General features: G+C 43.1%; 1 protein-coding gene across 4 annotated transcripts in view; it reads left to right on the forward strand.

Moving 5' to 3' along the window:
* Positions 1-18,708, forward strand: part of DYNC1I1 (dynein cytoplasmic 1 intermediate chain 1) — a 190,782-nt gene that overhangs the window by 122,300 nt on the left and 49,774 nt on the right. For all 4 annotated transcript variants that reach the window (XM_054385165.1, XM_054385166.1, XM_054385167.1 and 1 more), the window contains one exon: positions 16,109-16,255. In XM_054385165.1, the coding sequence (XP_054241140.1) occupies positions 16,109-16,255 (147 nt within the window). The remainder of the gene's footprint in view (positions 1-16,108; positions 16,256-18,708) is intronic.

The raw sequence follows: 18,708 nt of genomic DNA on the forward strand, positions 1-18,708 counted from the left end.
CAGGGACACATTGCATTTATTCTTGTTGAAGCTCATTAGGTTCCCCAGCTCTCCAGTCTGTCCAGGTCTCACTGAATGGCTGCACAGCCTTTTGGTGTATCAGCCAGTCCTCCCAGTTGGGTATCTCATGCAGAACCCCGAAGAGCAACACATCCATCAAAGCCAGTGTGTACATTGTAACAGCCTAATTATATGCCCTATCCCATCAGTCTAGGAGCCAGTACAGAAGGAGGGAGCAGTTTCCCTATTAGCAATTAACATTTTTAATTGCTTGAGGACTGTTTTCATACGTACAAAGTCTGCCAGCAACAGACTGCTCCTTTGCTTCGAGCAGTGCTTAACAGGGATCATCTCACTCAGCTGAAAATCAGATCTCAGTTATGAATCAAAGAATTAAGAAGTGACAAATGTGCTTCTCTTGGATAGAGAATTTTAAGAGGTTCCTGTGTTTAAGTCCTTTTTTTGGAGGGGGCAGAATGTCATATGCATAAATGATATGCTGTCACTACTAGTAATAGTAGTAAGTATTAAAATAGCAGTTTGTAATGAATCTGCACTTTAAGATACTGGTTCTCTTCTTGAAGTTAATGAATTCTTCTTTTCAGACCAAATATGAAGAGTATGAGGGTGGAACACTGCAACAGGTTGCCCAGGGAGGTAGTTGAGGCCCCATCCTGGGTGATATTCAAGGTCAGACTTAACAGGACTCTGAGGAACCTGCTCTAATGGAGGATGTCCCTACTGACTGCAGGGGGGTTGGACTAGATGACCTTTGGAGGTCCTTTCCAGCCCATTCTATGATGATTCTACCCAATACAGCAAGCCTTCTTTTTTAAGAAAGACTGTTTTACTGCTAACTTGCTCTGTAGCTTTCTGAACTACTGGCATCTAATATGCACCATGCAAATAATGCAGTTGGGAGAAATCCTAACCTTTGGATTTGAAGGGTTCGCCATGCAGTATATTTAAGCTTTAGCTAACTAAGGGGGAAAAAAATCTCAGGCAAAAATTACATTTCATAAAAGAAAATTATAGTGATATTGATGGTTTGCCAAAACCTCAAGCAGTGACAAAATCCACAGAGTGTCCTGAAGGAGATGCCTTTGCAAAACCATTTCTTTGCAGATGGCTTAGATTATTGATACTTCAAAACACATGACAGGATTCATTCAACTCAGAACACTGAAAAACTCTCTTCATAAAAAATGCAAATTTGTTACACTATCCCAAAATCACAGAGAGAATAAAAAAAAATCGCCCATTCCTGCAATTGTTCCTGAAGGTGTTTTGTAGCTTAGCTTGGTTGATTTGGTTACATCTCAGCATGACCTCGTGTGAAATATTTTAAGAAAAAGGGAGGAAGGAAGGGGGGGGAGGAAATCCTTAACTTTCCTTTGTTGTTGTGAACATTGCATTTTAAAGTATGTCTTGTATATCTGAAACTCCCAGTGCTGACAGAGTTTTGGGGGAACAAGAAATGTGGGATCAGATGTGAAATCAATAAGTCACTGGGATCCTTCCACAGAATTCTTTTTTCCTAGAGGATATAAAATACCCTGCAATTCCCTAGCTGCACTGCAAATTACAGATAAACAGCCATAGGCATGACTTCTCTGTTTGGATTATGTAACTGCTCACAGTGCAAGCTCCTTGCAATGGAGAGTACATTTGGTCCAAACTCAAGAAAATCATTTCACCTCATGATTTTTGTCTCTGTGGGAGCTCTATGTGAAGAGTGAAGCCTCTTTCTGTGTTACCTGGCACAAAATATAAAACAGTTACTCTTTTAAAGTGCTGTAAAAGGCCCCCAAACCCAAGGAATCCATCATTACAGCCCAGGATACAACTGTCTTCTGCCTTAGGTCTAAAATCAACAGCTTTCCATCCTCTGGCCCCACAGCTGGATGACTGACAAGTCCCTCAAAAGATCTTTTGTACATGGGCAACATTGATTTGATGATGATTAACACTCCCTGCTTCCCACAAAGGGAAAGCAGAAGCACGTGCTGGCTGCATGGGATACTGATGTTATCCCTGGCTGAGATACTGATATTATCCTTGGAAGTCATTTCCCATGAGGCAGAAAGTCTTCTGGAAAGTGGCAGAAAGAGGAGTTTCTACCAACTCCCCCAGATACTGGCCAGTAATTCTTACTGTTTGAGCACTGCTTTGTGTAGTGTCATCATATTTGCTGTCACTATAGTGATGGTTCTCATTAGAAGGGTAGATTTAGATTTAGATTTAGATTTAGATTGGACATTAGGAAAAAGTTCTTTACTGTGAGAGCAGTGGAATACTGCAACAGATTGTCCAGGAAGGTGGTGGAGGTCCCATCCCTGGAGACATTCAGGGTCAGTCTTGGTGGGGCTCTGAGCAACCTGATGTAGTTGTGGATGTCCCTGCTGACTGCATGGGGGTGGGACTAGGTGACCTTTGGAGGTCCCTTCCATCCCAGTGCATTCTATGATGAAAAGATGATCAAAAGGCTGGAGCACCACTCCTATGAAGACAGGCTGGGAGAGTTGGAATTGTTCAGCCAAGAAGACGAGAAGGCTCCTGGGAGACATTATAGCTTCATTTCAATATCTGAAGGAGACCTAGAGGAAGGCTGGGGAGGCACTGTTTAGAAGGGCTTGTGACAACTGGATGAGGGGGAATGGTTTTAAACTGGGGCAGGACAGATGTAGCTTGAACCTTAGGAGGAAGTTCTTCACAATGGGAGTAGTGAAATACTGGAACAGGTTGGGCAGAGAGGTGTTGGAGGCCCCATCCCTGGAAGCATTCAAGGTCAGACTTGATGGGGCTATGAGCAACCCAATGTAGTTGGGGATGTCCCTTCTTACTGCAGGAGGCTTGGACTAGCTGACTTTTAAAGGTCCCTTCCAACCCAGTGCATTCTATGATTGCATAATGCCATGATTCTACTATGATTCTATGATTCCATGACTCTGAGTCTGTGATTCTATGGTTCCATGACACTATGAGTCTATGATCCTATAATTCTGTGTCTTTATGAGTTTATGATTCTATGATTCCATGATTATGATCCTGTAATTCTGTGATTCTGTGAGTTTATGATTCTATGATTCCATTACAATATGAGTTTATGATTCTGTGCTTCCATGAGTCTATGATTCTATGATTCCATCATTCCATGACTGTGATTCTATGATTCCATGAGCCTACAAGTCTATGATTCTATCCTATGATTATAAAAACTGAGAGTTTTTAGTAATAAGTGCCTGTATGAAATCATTTGCAGTGTTTTGTGAAGATTTCACAATCCATTATATAACTACAATAACAGAATAGGAACGATGACAAATACCCTAGATTTAACTTGCACAAAACAGATCTACCTAGTGAATTTTTCTATTCCAACAGGACTGTCTTTCTGATGAAAAATCTCAGAGGAGAAAAGCTAAAGTGCATTTATTTTATCATGAGATGACAAGCAAATGTCCTACATGCAAGGAGCAATATGCTTTAAAAATCTTGTCACATTGGAGAGATCTGAGCTGTTTTCATTGCCTCCACAGCAGTATGTGCCAGGATGCATTAGGACCTGTGATTAATTCATTTTGATTGCTCTTACAGTGTTTGGTATTTTTGTAGCTGAGACAAATATTGATTCCAGAATAACTGAATTATTGAGGCTGGAATAGACCTCTGAGATCATCAAGTTCAGCCTATGACCTAACGTCACCATATTGACTAGACCATGTCACCAAGTGCCACATCCAATCTTTCTTTAAACACCTCCAGGGGCGGTGACTCCACCACCTCCCATTTGAGTGTTTAATTACCCTTTCCATGAGGAAGTGCTTCCCAACTTCCAACCTAAACCTCCCCTGGTGCAGCTTCAGGCCATGCCCTCTTGTCACAAGTTGCCTGGGAGAAGAGCCTGACCCTCACCTTACTACAACTTCCCTTCAAATAGTTGTAGAGTGTGATAAGGTCCCCCTGAGTCTCCTCCAGGCTAAACACCCCCAGCTTCCTCAGCCTCATAAGACTTTCCTTGCAGTCCCTTCACCAGTCTCGTCGCTCTCTTCTGGATCTGCTCCAACACCTCAATATCTTTCTTGAATTGAGTGGCACAGAATTCCACTTCAGCTCCACGTTGTTCCTGAACATATATTGAGCCATCAGTCATAATGGGGAGAAGAATATGCTTGATGTTTCCCATCTCATGTTTACATCTATAAATAAATAGACTAAGCCAAAGTTTGGGCTGAGTTACTGCTGTATGGAAGTTGTGCAGAACTGCTGTTTGCTGTGAGTTGTCTGTGGTAAAGCCATTCTTATTTGTACATTATAAAATGTCCCATCACTGGTGAGAGTGGATGACCTAGCAAGATGTGGTTCTCTGTTACTGCAGGAGTCAGCAAATGTAAGCTGGCATAGCTGTGGTGATTTATGGTAACTAAGGCTTTGACCCTGAGACTGGAAAATCACTTACCTCATTCCTTTCTCCTCTACAAGACCACTCATGGAACCAAATAGCAGAAACCAAAGAGCTGAACTTTTCAGGTGAGAAAAAAGGGATGTAAAACTTCAGGAAAATGACATTTTGAGAAAATTTGGTCTATAATGGGAAGTAGCAATCTCTTCCTTCTGGCCTTAGCTGCTCCCTGATGCTGTATGGGTGCAGAGCCAGGCTGCTCAGATCAGAATTTGTACTGTAATATACTGTAGGAGATGTGAGCAGTGCAAAGGCATCTCATGTTCCCACCATGATTCTTACAGACTTTCCTGTGTTACCTCCTGTGTTTCCCCTAGACAAGCTGTTTATCTGTGCCTCTCAGTCCTCATATCCATGTGCAATGTTTAATTAATTTTCAATTATTTCCAAATTATGTAGTGACACTGCTTATAAATGATAGATCAGTGAAAGTGATGGATTTGGGCAAATATAACAGCTTGTCACTCTTCACTAGAAGCTGCAATTAAATAAAAAAGATAAGAAAAATTACTGTAATTATTTTGACAGTGAACTCATAGAAGTTTGCCCAAATGAAACAGACTACAGAGTACAAAATGCCAACTGCTTAGAAACAAGTAAAATAAGATAATACTGTTGTCATTTAGCTGTAACCTGGAAACCCAAATGACCTGTCTCCAGGATCAGGCAGAGCTCCATTCAGTGAAAGACTTGTAGGATCTTTGATAAGTAAAGAGTACAGTAAATGGAGATTCATTCAGTTCCAGGCTCCCCAGAGCAAGAGAGACTTGGACATACTGGGGCTAGTCCAGCAAAAGGCCTCTAAGATGATTTAGGAACCAGATCATCTCATTTGAGGAGAAGCTGAGAGAGCTTGAGCTGCTCATCCTGCAGAAGGAAAGGCTCAGGGGGATCTTATTAGTGTGTCTAAATATTTAAAGGAGTGCTAAAGAGAATGGGGCCAGGTCCTGCTCAGTGGCACCCAGGACAAGAGGCAATGGATACAAAATGAAATACAGGAAATTGCATTTAAATGCAGGGAAAATCCTTCTTTTAGTGTGAGGGTGACTGACTACTGGCACAGGTTGCTCAGAGAGGTTGTGGGGTCTCCATCCACAGAGATTCTCAAAACCTAACTACATGAGCATGGGCAGTCTGCACCCTCTGACCCTGATGTGAACAAGGTGTTGGACTGAACAGTCTACATGTGTGCTTTCCAACCTTGGCAATTCAGTGAGTCTGTCTCTGACTCTCTGTGCTCCATTTTCCTTTTCCCTTCCCTCCCTCTGAGGTTATGCAGAAGTCAACTGAGACATGACATTCTTGAATTCCGCAGTCTTCTCAGGACCAGCTGAACATCATGGCATCATTTTTTCCTCCCTGGAAAAGAAGGTCACTGTCTCTCAGAAGCCCTGTATAGGAAAGCACTTCCCAATTTTCTTGGCTGTGTGCAGGCTTTTGAGTCACTGAAGTCATGCAGAACTTGGAATTGACTATAATTAATTTATGAATTTATGGACTTCTGAGAAAAGATGGACTTAAGTACAGAGATAAATTATTTCCTCAGCTGGCTATTTAAAGTGTTCTTGGTTTGATATTCTTGATCTTCCAACCATGCCAGGGTTCTCATGGCCTGTGCATTTACTGTGAGGATTTGGACTGAGTGCTACACTTGAGATTTATCTGCAGCTCTCTTGGGAGCAGCTTCACAGGCTGAGCTGTAGATAATAGTTCTTGCAGCATCTGTCCTGGCTTCTAATTAATCTGTGGCTTCACGTAGTTTGATTGATCAAATGCATGGTTTGGGGAACTGCTGCCATAGAAACCACCAAGCTACCACCACAGCTCAAGAACAACTCATGTTTCTATTCCTGCTCTCCAAGTCTGGAATTTATCCATCTCTCTGTGCTGTTGTGTCGGTGTGAGCTGAAATTCCGCCCCCCCACCACCGACAATAACCAGGCTAGCTCAGTCTGGAAGCAAATGAAAAGCTGTATTTACAAGCAGAGTCTAAAATCTACCATGAAATGCAATGAATATGTACAAATATACAAAATTCACAACATTCACAAATATATACAATCAACAGAAAAAGCACAACCGATCTCCCTTTGCTTCCCCCCAAAGGGACCCTTCCCAAAGGGGCCTCCCTCTCCCAGGAGCTTCCCCCCAGACCCCCCTTGGACAGAAAGCAGAGTTAGTTAGAGCAGAAAGTTGTTAACTTAGCTGCCAAGGTCAGTGTGTTATCTTCAGCCAGAAGAGAAGAAGAAACAGCAGCCAGACAGCCCAGCAACTGCCCCCACTGCAGAGCGCAGAATGTGCAGAGTGCCCACTTTGTTTTGGGTAATAGTTCTTAAACATTTCTATCTATCCAATGGAAGTGTTTAGAACAATCAGTATTTTGCTTTCTTACACCCAATAGTGACTTATTTACACTCTTTCACTTTCTCTGTTCTGAACTTTGCAAGGAAAAATTAAAAAGACAGTTTCAAACCATCACAGCTGTGAAAAGCCCAACTGTGTTTTTTTCTAGAACTTGCCATCAAGTGGTTATCTGCTGTGCTTTATCTGTGACAGGAAGAGTCCAGGACACCAAGATGCCAGGCAAGCCCAGCTCATACCTCACTCTTCTGCTTTTGCATAGTGCTAGGTGGGAAACACTCTGGAAAGCGACTCTTGAGCCTCACTCTTGAGGCCACATCATGGTTCCAGTAGAAAACAGACTCTGCCTGGAGAAGAAGTGTGCTACAAAAAGAAGCTCAAGCCCAGTGGCTGTCATATTTTATGAGCATGGTGCTGAGCTGCCAAGACTGTAACTTTGTTTTGTATTGGATAATATCAAGGAATATGCAGAAGAAATTCAGGAAAAGTGACCTGGACTTGTCCCTCCCAGACAGATTTTGCAGACATTTGCTAGATAGAAGTGGCTTCACCTTCATATATGCTTTTGCCTGGAGTTGCCTAACTGCAGTGTTTAGAGAGGGCTTTAGTTTAGATCTGTATTTCATTTTGCAGTGCTTAAAATATTCCTCCCAAAACAGAACCAAAACCAAACAACAACAAAAAACAAACCAATCCAACCAACCAAGCCAAACCAAAACAAAATAAAAAGCCCCCCCCCAAAAACACCACCACCACCACCACCAAACCCACCAAAGACTTATGATAATTAATAGATTGACCAAAACAGGCTAAACTGAACTCTTCTTCCTAGTTTATTTTTTACTATGGACGCTAATTTCTTTATCTCTATCCTGCCATCCACAGGTGTGGATAATAATACATGGAAATATAAACAGTACTTTAAGTTTCCAGTGCTAGATTTACAAATGTGGTTAAGTGCCTAATGATGAAGAGAAAGGCTGCACTTTGCAACACCTAAATACCTTTGTCTCACCAACCAGCGGGTGCATGGATAGACACCTTTTGTGTTGGAGATGCTTTTTCAAACAGAAATCATGGTGACTAAATGTAAATGTGTGCAGAACACATTTTCTAGAGGTTTCACCACTAGAAAATTATTCTGGCTGCAATTCACCAAAGATTTTAACTTCTAAAATCTCTTGGCATTTCCTTCTGTATGAAAACAGATTCAAAAGTGTCAATAGAAACACACCACACAGCTTCTGTTTTGTCATGTTCCATGTAGGTGATAACTGATTTCTAAAGGATTTCTAGTAGTAAACAGGGACATTCTGCCACCAGCTCTGTGTTGGGAGAATGCAACTGAACAGTCTTCAGTTGAAGATCTGCTTCTTACTCAATGGCATTTCTGACCACTGCACCCACAGACACACAAATTCATAGAATCATAGAATGGTTTGTGTTGGAAGGGACTTCTAAATGTCATCTCCTCCAACCCCCCTGCAGTGAGCAGAGACATCCTCAACTAGAGTAGGTTGCTCAGGGCCTTATAGAGCCTGAACATGAATATCTCCTGGGAGGAGCCTGAGCTACATCCCTGGGAAACCTGTTGCAACGTTCCAGCACCCTCATGGTGCAGAACTGATTCCTAACATCCAATCTAAATCTTCTCTTCTCTAATCTCAAACCGTTGCCCCTCATCCTATCACTACAGGCCACTGAAAATAGTCCCTCTGCAGCCTTCTTGTAGCCCCCTTCAGGTACTGGAAGGCTGCTGTTAGGCTTCTCCAGGTCTGCAACAGTAGTGCAGATCCATCACTTCAGGCCTGTGAATCAATCAAAACAAGATGCTCTTGTATAACGGTTGGATTATCATGACCTAAATAAAGCAGACACACCAAGGACATGCTTTGTGGGCACATGGATGTTACGGGTTTGATCCTATGACCATGAAAGCTGCTGGTATGAAATTGGTCCTTATTTCTCCAGGCTTTAATTCTCTGATGGTCAATCTAACGAGGAAAGTCTGATACTCAGCAAAGACTCTATCCTTAGGCTCTCACACAGGTGTAGTAATACAGGGCTAGCACACTGGTGGGTTGTTGCAGTCACAGATCAAAGCAGACAGGATCTCCCTGTTTCACATTTGGAAGGGATCATGTCTATCTGCTTTTGCAGCACAGCAAGCAGTTTTGCTGTTTTTCTGAGTCATGACAACACCACCGAATGAAGAACTCTAGCAAATGCTCTTTCCAGGGGCTGAAGTGCAGATTCCCTTTTGGCAAGTCATCTTGCGGACTTTCTTCTGATTATTTAATTCTTGTAGTTACAAGGGCTGAACCTGCACTGACAGAGATGAAAGTAGAAAGCTTCAGCTTTCTGCCCTGCTTAAAACGAAGGCATGAGGCTGGAGGTTGCCTTTCTGCAGACTTGGGCAGAATGCTGTGATTCTGCTGCAATGCTCAGTTGTCAGCACTGAGGTTAGATGGCAGCTACCTACCCTGTAAACTCAGCTAAGAGAGAGCTGCGTTTCCTGACATACTCTTTTCCTCCTTTTTAAGGACTTAGTACTTTTTCAATAAAAATAAATTTAATTTGTGGCTACATCTCAGCTCCATTGGTTTGATGGTATAAGTGGAGCAATACCAGCTTTGGATTTAGAGCAGTCGTGTGGCTGACTCTCTCTGCACAGCTTTCATGTGGTTGGGTGAGACATTCTTAGAATCCCCAAACATTTTTGAAGATCCTAAACTGGAGACGTTCACAATTCTTCCCTCCCTTTCTACCATTAATCCTTCATGTTTTAACAAGCACTGAAGTTAATACATCCTACACTCTTTCCTGTCACACTGGGTCCCCCCACCCCCTCCTTTCTTTCTCTTGAATAAAGCAATCTGCTCTTTCCAGTCCCTACTCTTGTAAATCAAAGGGATAGATGTCAACACACACCATAACCAAATATAAACTTCCTTTTTTATTTTTAATTAAACAGGATTCTGACATTTGGTTTGAAGAAGGGTTTGTTTGGGTTTATTTATTTATTTTAATATGTGAAGGATGTCAACTGCTTTTATTTTAGTAGAAGAGTTTTGTATGGAGCCACAAATAATCTCTAGAACAAAATCCTTCAGATGTTATTTCTTAACTGAATAGGAAGAGAGTTGTTGGGGGCAGGACAGAAGTCTTGACGTTTAAGTTTTTAGAATTAAGAGTTAATCTCTTTGGTAAAGCTTTCCAATACACAGAAATCGTGTCTTAAGTACTTTTTCAAATTGAATGGGGAAAACCAGTTGTCATTCTGCTGCTATCCTCTCTGTTGTTTGCTTATTACTATGAATTATACTTAGACATTTATGTGAAACACAGAAATAATCCAGATTTGTAATAGGTGATACTAAAAATAAGCAAATCTCTTGGAAGGAACATATTCATGTTTCAGTGTACAAATCCTGATCTAGTTGAGGATGTCCCTGCTTATTGCAGAGGGGATTGGACTAGATGACCTTCGGAGGTCCCTTCCAACCCAGACCATTCTGTAATTCTATGATCTCATTAGCCAGGGCATTATCATCCTAGAATTGCCTCTTTGAAGGTATCTCAGAACTTCTTGGTATTGCAAAAAGGGTGAAATAGGGCTCTAAACCAAACAAACTAATGTTCAGATACGATACCACTGCTTTCCGTGCTGATTCTCACTCCTTGGCCTGGTAGGAACAACAACAACAACAACAACAACAATGGGCTTTATTTAGTAACTCAGTTCCTGTTTTGTTTCTAGATGATGATTTTAATCCACCTTTGCAGTTAATGTATATCACCCATGTCTGTTCTGGGGACACAGATAAGTGTGTGTAGCAATGTGAGTATGAGGACATGGTCTCCTGGTTGCCTAGCCAGAAAAATACTGAACATTAGGAAAAAGTTCTTTACTATGAGAGTGGTGGAACACTGGAACAGGCTGCCCAGGGAGGTGCTGGAGGCCCCATCCCTGAAGATTTTCAAGATCAGGCTCAATGGGGCCCCAAGCAACCTGATGTAGTGGGGGATGTTCCTTTGTGCTGCAGGGTGGTTGGACTAGAGGTCCCTTCCAACTTAATCCATTCTATGATTCTAAGATTGGAAGAGCAGCTCTCAAGGTGACTGGGAGTGTTCAGAGTCTTTAAATGCTGTTCTTGGTGAGCAAAGAGAAGGGAGAGCAAAAGCTTGTGAGGAAATTGTGCAAGTACTTTTGGCCTTTGTCTGTATTTATTTATACATTAGAAGAGGGGGCATAGGTGGTCAGAGGTGCAGTGACTATTCTTCAGTTCCTATAGAATCTTTTCACAGTTCTAGCTAATTGTCAGTACCACAGCTTTGTCCCTCTGCTCTCAGTCCCTCTAAGCCAAGTCCTTCAAGCATGGAAAAGGATCTGCCTCTTCACCTCAGCTGCAGCTCATTTTATTTCTCACTATTGTCTATGTTAGACTGACCTGTAGTTGGTCACCACAGCCTGTAGTGCTTTTTCACATGTGTTTACTCAGCTAGAAAATCAACCCAGGAGTTTCCTGAGTGCCTGCTGCAACATAACCTGGTATTTTGGAGTCTAGAAATGTCTGTGAACTCCTCAGATCGCTTCTTCCCACTGACAAAGTATTGTTTTGAGATCCATCTGGTGTCAAGTGTAGGCATATGGCACCAGTATGGCAGTGCTGCCTACGGGGGTGGTTTCCTGCAGAAGAGGTTTTGCTGGATGCAGTATTCATTACCTGTTGAAAGTCATTATTGCTAGCACCCAGCTCTTTGTGAACTTGTTCAACTGGTGGCTGGGCAGAGTGCCATCCAAATCTATGGACATGAGCACAGTCAGCTAAGTCTCTGGGGCCTTACACACATCAGATGTGGGTACTGAGGTCAGGCTTCTTAGTAAGGAGAATCCAAATTCTCTGTGTGTCCTGAGCATGTGTATCTGTGGTTGAAGGGATATGCCATCATTAATCCAAATCTGGGCTGGATTAAGCTTTTGAAATGAAAACCAGCTCTGCTAGCCACTTGAAGAGGGCTCAGGGCTTGTTTGAGTTGAGTGCTTCAGCAGGAAGGGAGGAGGGGGGGAGGGAGGAGGGAGAGATTGCTGAGCAAAGCCACTGCCCCCTCACCTCTATTGCACTTCTATATGTACAGGCTGAGACGAGCTGACAGCAGCCAGAAGGGCAAGTGTAGAGTCCTGCACCTGGGGAGGAATAACCCCTCCCCCCAGGACTGACCTGCTGCAAAGCATCTCTGTGGAGAAGAATCTGAGTTTTCTGGTGAGCAACAAACTCACCATGAGCCAGCAATGTGCCCCTGTGGCCAAGCAGGCTGATGGTCTCCTAGGGTGCATTCAGAAGAGTGTGGCCAGAGGTTGAGGGAGGTTCTCCTCCCCCTCTACTCTGCCCTGATGAGGCCACACCTGGAGTATTGTGTCCAGTTCTGGGCTCCCCAGGTCAAGAGACACAGAGAACTACTGGATAGAATCCAATGGAGGCCCACTAAGATGATGGAGTGGAGCACCTCTATTATGAAGAGAGGCTGAGAGAGCTGGGGCTATTCAACCTAGACAGGAAAGACTGAGAGGGGATCTTATCAATATCTAAAGGGTAGAGGTCATGAGGATGGGGCTGGATTCTTTTCAGTAGTGCTCAGTCACAGGACAAGAGTCAGTGGGCACAGACTAGAATACAGGAGGTTACATTTAAACATAAGGCAAAAGCTCTGTACTGTGAGGATAACAGAGCCCTGGAACAAGCTACCCAGAGAAGTTGTGAAGTCTTCTTTTCTGGAGACTTTCAAAACATTGATGGATGTGTTCCTGTGCAACCTGATCTAAGATAACCTGCTCTATCAGGGGGCTTGGACTAGATGATCTCCAGAAGCCCCTTCCAACCTCCACCATTCTGTGATTCTGTAATTCAGGCTCATTCCTCAAGCTCTTTGAGAACTACTCACCTCTGTGGACAGGCAGAGCACACACAGGGGATGTGGCAGCTGCACCAGTGTAGTGGTACCTCCCAGAAATCCATCACCAAGATACATGAGTGGAAAATCTGTGTGGGAGATCACAAGGCCAGAATTATCAGAAATATTTTGTTAGGGTTGCTGGGAAATCTGAGGAGAGGCAGAGAAAGCTAAATCCACTAGACTATTTGCAATGCAGAGAAAAGAGGGTGACCAAACACTGCAGCTTGCCTGTCTCTTACAGATGCCAACAACCTGCAGACACAGATGCTCTGTGGCACCCATAAAAAGATAATACTGAGAACCTCCTCTTCTAAATGCTGCTTATACACTGTGGACACAAAACTCCCTGTGGAATTACCTCCTGACGTGATCCCTCTTATATTTTTTCATGCACTCTTGCCACATACTATGAAATGAGCTTCTTCTGTCCTCTGCAATTGAGACAGACTGAGAAAGTTTGGGTTATTCAGTCTGGACAATGCCCTGAGGAGACCTTATTGTGGCCTTCCAGGATCTGAAGGGGGCCTACAAGAAAGCTGGTGAGGGACTTTTTAGGATGTTGGGTAGGAGGAATAGGACTAGGACTAGAGAGAATGGAACAAAACTAGAAGTGGATAGATTCAGATTGGATATTAGGAAAAAGTTCTTCACCATGAGAGTGGTGAGACACTGGAACATGTTGCCCAGGGAGTGGAAGCCCCATCCCTGGAAGTTTTTAAAGCCAGGCTGGATGTGGCTCTGGGCAACCTGATCTAGTGTGATGTGTCCCTGCCCATGGCAGTGGGGTTGGAACTGGATGATCTTTGAGGTCCCTTCCAACCCTGACAATTCTGTGGTTCTGTAACTGAGCTCCTACAGCTTCTGAGATATGCCTGACTGAAAAACTGGGAAGCTTTACCATGGTTGTTGGAAAGTGCTGTGAGATTTCCCTAGAAAGGTGTGGTAGAAGGGCAAAGCTGTTGTTTTAAAACCTGACCGTGTGCTGGTTCCTGCTCCTTTGAAGTCACTGGCAAAGCCCTGATTGGGAAACAAGAGGCAGCCTGGGGGCAGAAGAGGCTTACAGGGTTATGGTTTCTGCTGCCCTCCTTGAGCACAGAGCTGTTCAGACAGAATGGAGACCTGTCTGCTGCTCTCTCCCATTAAGGCTAAGAAATGAATGCTTTTAAAGTTGTTAAATGAATGGGCTGGATCTTATAGCCCTTACTCATCCAAGTACTGCCATTAACTGTAAGAAAATAATCACTGTATTAAGTGCTACGCAGCAGAGTCCTTAAATCATTAAATTCTCATCTTTTGACAGAAGTTTTTCCTCAGCAGCAAAATAATATTGAAATAATTAAAAGGATGTGAACATTTCACCAGTTGAAGAATGCAAGTTACTTGGGAGAGCTACGTAAAACAAGAAGCAGTGCAGAGGGCTCAAGGCCATGTCATGGCTGCAGGTTATTTTGGAACTTTATGAAAAACACACTTCAGCAGTTTCTGTCCTGACCATTCGACTGTACTTCTGGGATTCTGGATTCCAAACCCCATGCTAACCATGAAAACACAACATTTAAAAATACACTGTCCACTTGGCTTCTTTGCCCTGCTTCAGGGTCTCCCAAGTTCATCTGGGGCAAGCTGAGAACTTTGTTGTGGAAGGACTGTTTGAGTTGGGGTTTCTTAAAATACATGTGGAGCCTTGTAGCTGCTGTGGGGTGTACACAGTGGTGGAGCTGTGCTATTTTAAAATCATCTGGCCATTTCACTTCATGTAAGAATATCTGTCAGCTTCATTATAAGGAATGAGAGGGGCTGATTAAAACAACTCATGAAGCCATTAAACAAAGAGCTAAAATGTAGAACATGTGCTGTAGGGTCCTTATAATTATAACCTGTGGGGAATCTGAGGAAACTGGATGGCAGCTGCACTGTAGCCGAGTATAGAGCCCTTCTTAGCAGTGCTGAAGTTCTCTTACTCAGAGGTGGGTTTTCTTACTTGTAAATCAGTTTGGAAGCTACCTTTTGTTGCTATGACTGACCACATTGTAACTGGTGGAAAAGGATCTGGGGGTGTTGGTTGACAGTGGTCTGAATATGAGTCAGCAATGTGCTCGGTTGGCCATGAAGGCAAACAGCATCCTGGCCTGGATCAGGAATGGTGTGATCAGCAGTAGGGAAGTGATTGTACCCCTCTACTTGGCACTGGTGAGGCCACGTCATGAGTACTGGGTTCAAGTTTTGGGCCACTCACTGCAGGAAGGACATTGAGATGCTGGTGCAGGTCCAGAGAAGGGCAACAAAGCTGGTGAAGGGTCTGGAGGACAGGGCTGGTGATGAGCAGCTGAGGGAACTGGGGTTGTTTAGTCTGGAGGAAAGGAGGCTGAGGGGAGACTTCACTGCTCTCTGCAAGTCCCTGAAAGAAGGTTGCAATGAGGTGGGGGTTGGTCTCTCTCTAGTATCAGGTGATAGAATGAGAGGAAATGGCTTGAAATTGTGCAAGAGGAGGTTTAGGTTGGATATTAAGAAAAAAATTCTTTGCTGCAAGAGTGGAGTTGTGAAGACCAAGAACATCTCCCCTCAGTCTCCTTTTCTTCCAGTTCCTTCAGCTGCTCCTTACCAGCCCTGCTCTCCAGACCATTCACCAGCTTCATTGCCCTTCTTTAGACCTCTCCAGTCTGGCTCCTCAGCATCCCCAGCTACAGAAAATGTACAAAAGCAACCCAGCTGTCATTAAAATGAAGAAAAACCGATTTCTGCTCATTGTAAGGGAAAGTGTGATTCCCTCTGTTATCAGAAGATGACTTCTTAGTAGCAGAGAAATCATAGATGCCACAATGAGACAATGCAGGTTGTCAGCTTGATGCTGTCAAGGCAGCACACCTTGAGGTGAACTTTGGAGGGTCTATCACAAAGTCACCTCAAATTGTTTGAGTTAAAAGTTAGAGGAGCAAAATGAGAAGAGGTCTCTCTGATGAGAAATCATGGGCCAGGATGCCAGCTTCTGCTGAGTGGGCAGCTGGTTACTTGAAGTTTTCGCTTTTGGAGATGAAATTAAGCACTTTCCCAATCACTGTCATGAAGATGTTTTTAGCATCAGGCTAATACTCATCCTGTGGTGCGTATTTTCCCCAGGACCACTGGAACTACAGCTTTTAGGGTCAAAATTAGCCCTTTGCACATGTCCCGTTGGCTTTAGCAGAACTACTGGCGTGCAAGGAACGAGAATTGAGCTCACACCGTGGTTTCTAAAACACAAAATGCTAATTCCAATATGTTTCCTTAAGGAGACAATTGAAGATGATTGACCATGTAACCTCTCCTTCTTCTCTACCTGTTTTATTCCAGTCCTCTGTGATGTCTGTCTGTTTTGCTCGCTTTCACCCAAACCTGGTGGTTGGTGGAACATACTCTGGCCAGATTGTCTTGTGGGATAACCGCAGCCACAGGCGCACTCCGGTTCAGAGAACTCCCTTATCTGCTGCTGCTCACACGGTAAGGACAAAAGTCACCTCTTCCTTTCCTCAGGAATGGTCCTCAGAGGAAGTGTATCTGTGTAGCTGTGTCTATAATGCTGGTTGCCAAACACAAGAAAACTAAAGTGTGGCCCTTGAATCACAGAATGGTAGGGGTTGGAAGGGACCTCTGGAGATCATCTAGTCCAAGGGAAAGAAGTAGGCAAAAGATAAGTACAACCATCTCCTGTACGTGCTTAATCATTGCACTTTGTACTGTCAAGTTGGGAGATGATCTTCCTTTCCAAGGCATATTGTAATCTTGTTGTAGCAGAGTGAAGGATCAGACAAAGTGATAGATCTTCTGCACCTCCAGCTTTTACAGTTCTGGGGTTCTTATCTTTGGGATTTGCAGATCAAGGTTCAGTTTTTAGTTGACTGTGACAACATTATCCTTGGAGTTAAAAGACAACTCTAGAAGCCACAGCACAAGAATTAATGTAAAATATACAGAGAGGTGATTCTTCCCCTTTACTGGGCTCTAGTGAGACCCCACCTTGAATACTGCATCCGGTTCTGGTGTCCCCATCACGAGAAGGACACAGAGCTGTTGGAGTGTGTCCAGAGGAGGGCCATGAAGATGATCCAAGGGCTGGAGCATCTCTGCTATGAGGACAGGCTGAGGAAGCTGGGGTTGTTCAGCCTGGAGAAGAAAAGACTCCAGGGGGACCTTAGAGCTGCCTTCCAATACCTGAAGGGATCCTACAGGAAGGCTGCAGAGGGTCTTTTCATGAGGGTGTTTAGAGACAGGACAAGAGGGAATGGTTTGAAGCTGAGGGAGAATAGGTTTAGACTGGATCTTAGAAATAAATTCTTCAATATAAGAGTGGTGAGACTCTGGAATAGGCTGCGCAGGGAGGCTGTAGATTCCTCCTCCCTGGGGGTGTTCCAGGCCAGGTTCAATGAGGCCTTGAGCAGCTGAGTCTAGCTGAGAGGCATCCCTGCCCATGGTGGGGAGGTTGGAGTAGATGATCTCTGAGGTTCCTTCTAACCTAAGCCACTCTATGATTCTATGATGATGATGGCAAGTCTCATATCAAGAAATGGCAGGTGTGCATTGACACATTTAGTGGGCCAGGCAGCACAAATATTGTTCCCTCAATTTCCACTATCATGTATGTTCATGTAGTCATATAATGAGTTGTGTCATGGGTTGCAACTTCAACATTGCTTTTTCATTTCCCTAATGTTTCTGCTCATTTTGTTGCCAGTAATGTTAAATCTGCAGGAAAAGAAACAGTCTCTTCTGGAAGTGCAATTTAGAGATGTAGATATAGCAGAACAGAAAACTAGTGTCAAGAAGCTGACTGTCACTGAAAATTGAACAACTGGGACTCAAAATCTAGTAGAAAAGAAAAGATTGACAGGAATTAATTTGTTTACACTCAGAACCCCCAACCATTTAAGACAAAAATTGTACCTCCTGGAATTATACATGAAACTGGTTTGATTATTGCAGTAGGACAATAAGTGATGTTTTGCTTTTGGCAAATATAAATATAAATTACTTTCACTTGTGGATGGGCACTTTCTATGCTGTCATGGGTTGGTATAAATAAGTGTTTACACAGCCTAACATGAGGAAATATGATGGTTTGAAGGAGTGATCAGATTTTACAATGAAAGAGTGCTTGCTTTATGTTCTTTTCTATAGGAATCACTTACATAAACTGTAAATGAAGTCTTGGTTGAAAGAGGCTGGTTTGAATCCTAGCTGCCAAGATTTAAAAAAAAAAAAAAAAAAAAAAAGATTAAATTAAGACAACTGCTGTGGCAGTGTTACTTTGTGTGCTGCTAGATCCATGAGCTGAACAGCCATTTTTTAATTTGAACTGATGCCATATGTGAAAAAAGGAATTTTCTCTTTTCTTTCTCTTGCTCAGTTTATTTGAAACAGATAGAATGTGTTGTTATCACTGGCTAAAACCTTCTTGAAGTTTAGCATCACTGATTGCCCCTGGATTCACCAGGAAAGAGAATTCTACCCACAGCTTACTCATTAATTTCCCTTCACACCCACCACACATCTGCACTTGGGATAACAGGAAATTTTAATTAAGACAAAACCCTTTTGCATGATGATTTTATTTCCAAAGTAAATAAAAGCAAGCTGGCAGCAACCCTTTGAAAGGAAGGATCCTGTTTAGCCTTTTTCTTACAGGCACTTGGTTGTCTTTTACATCCATTTTTCTTAGGTCTTTTCATTTCTGCCATGAGTTTTATTGTGCATGAAATTGATGGTTGGTAGCCCTGATTAAAGCCAGACCTGGCACACTGAGGTGCTACTGGAAAGATATGACTTGCTCTCTCCCTCCCTGTTAAATATTCTGGGTACTCCATTGCTTGCTTTTGCTTCCTTCCACCTACTCTGTTCCTGTCTGCTTGGACTACTGGAGTTCAAACACCAATGAAAAAAAATAGGTCTCTGCTTAT

This window comes from Indicator indicator, chromosome 11, assembly GCF_027791375.1.
Source record: "Indicator indicator isolate 239-I01 chromosome 11, UM_Iind_1.1, whole genome shotgun sequence".
Lineage (NCBI taxonomy): Eukaryota > Metazoa > Chordata > Aves > Piciformes > Indicatoridae > Indicator > Indicator indicator.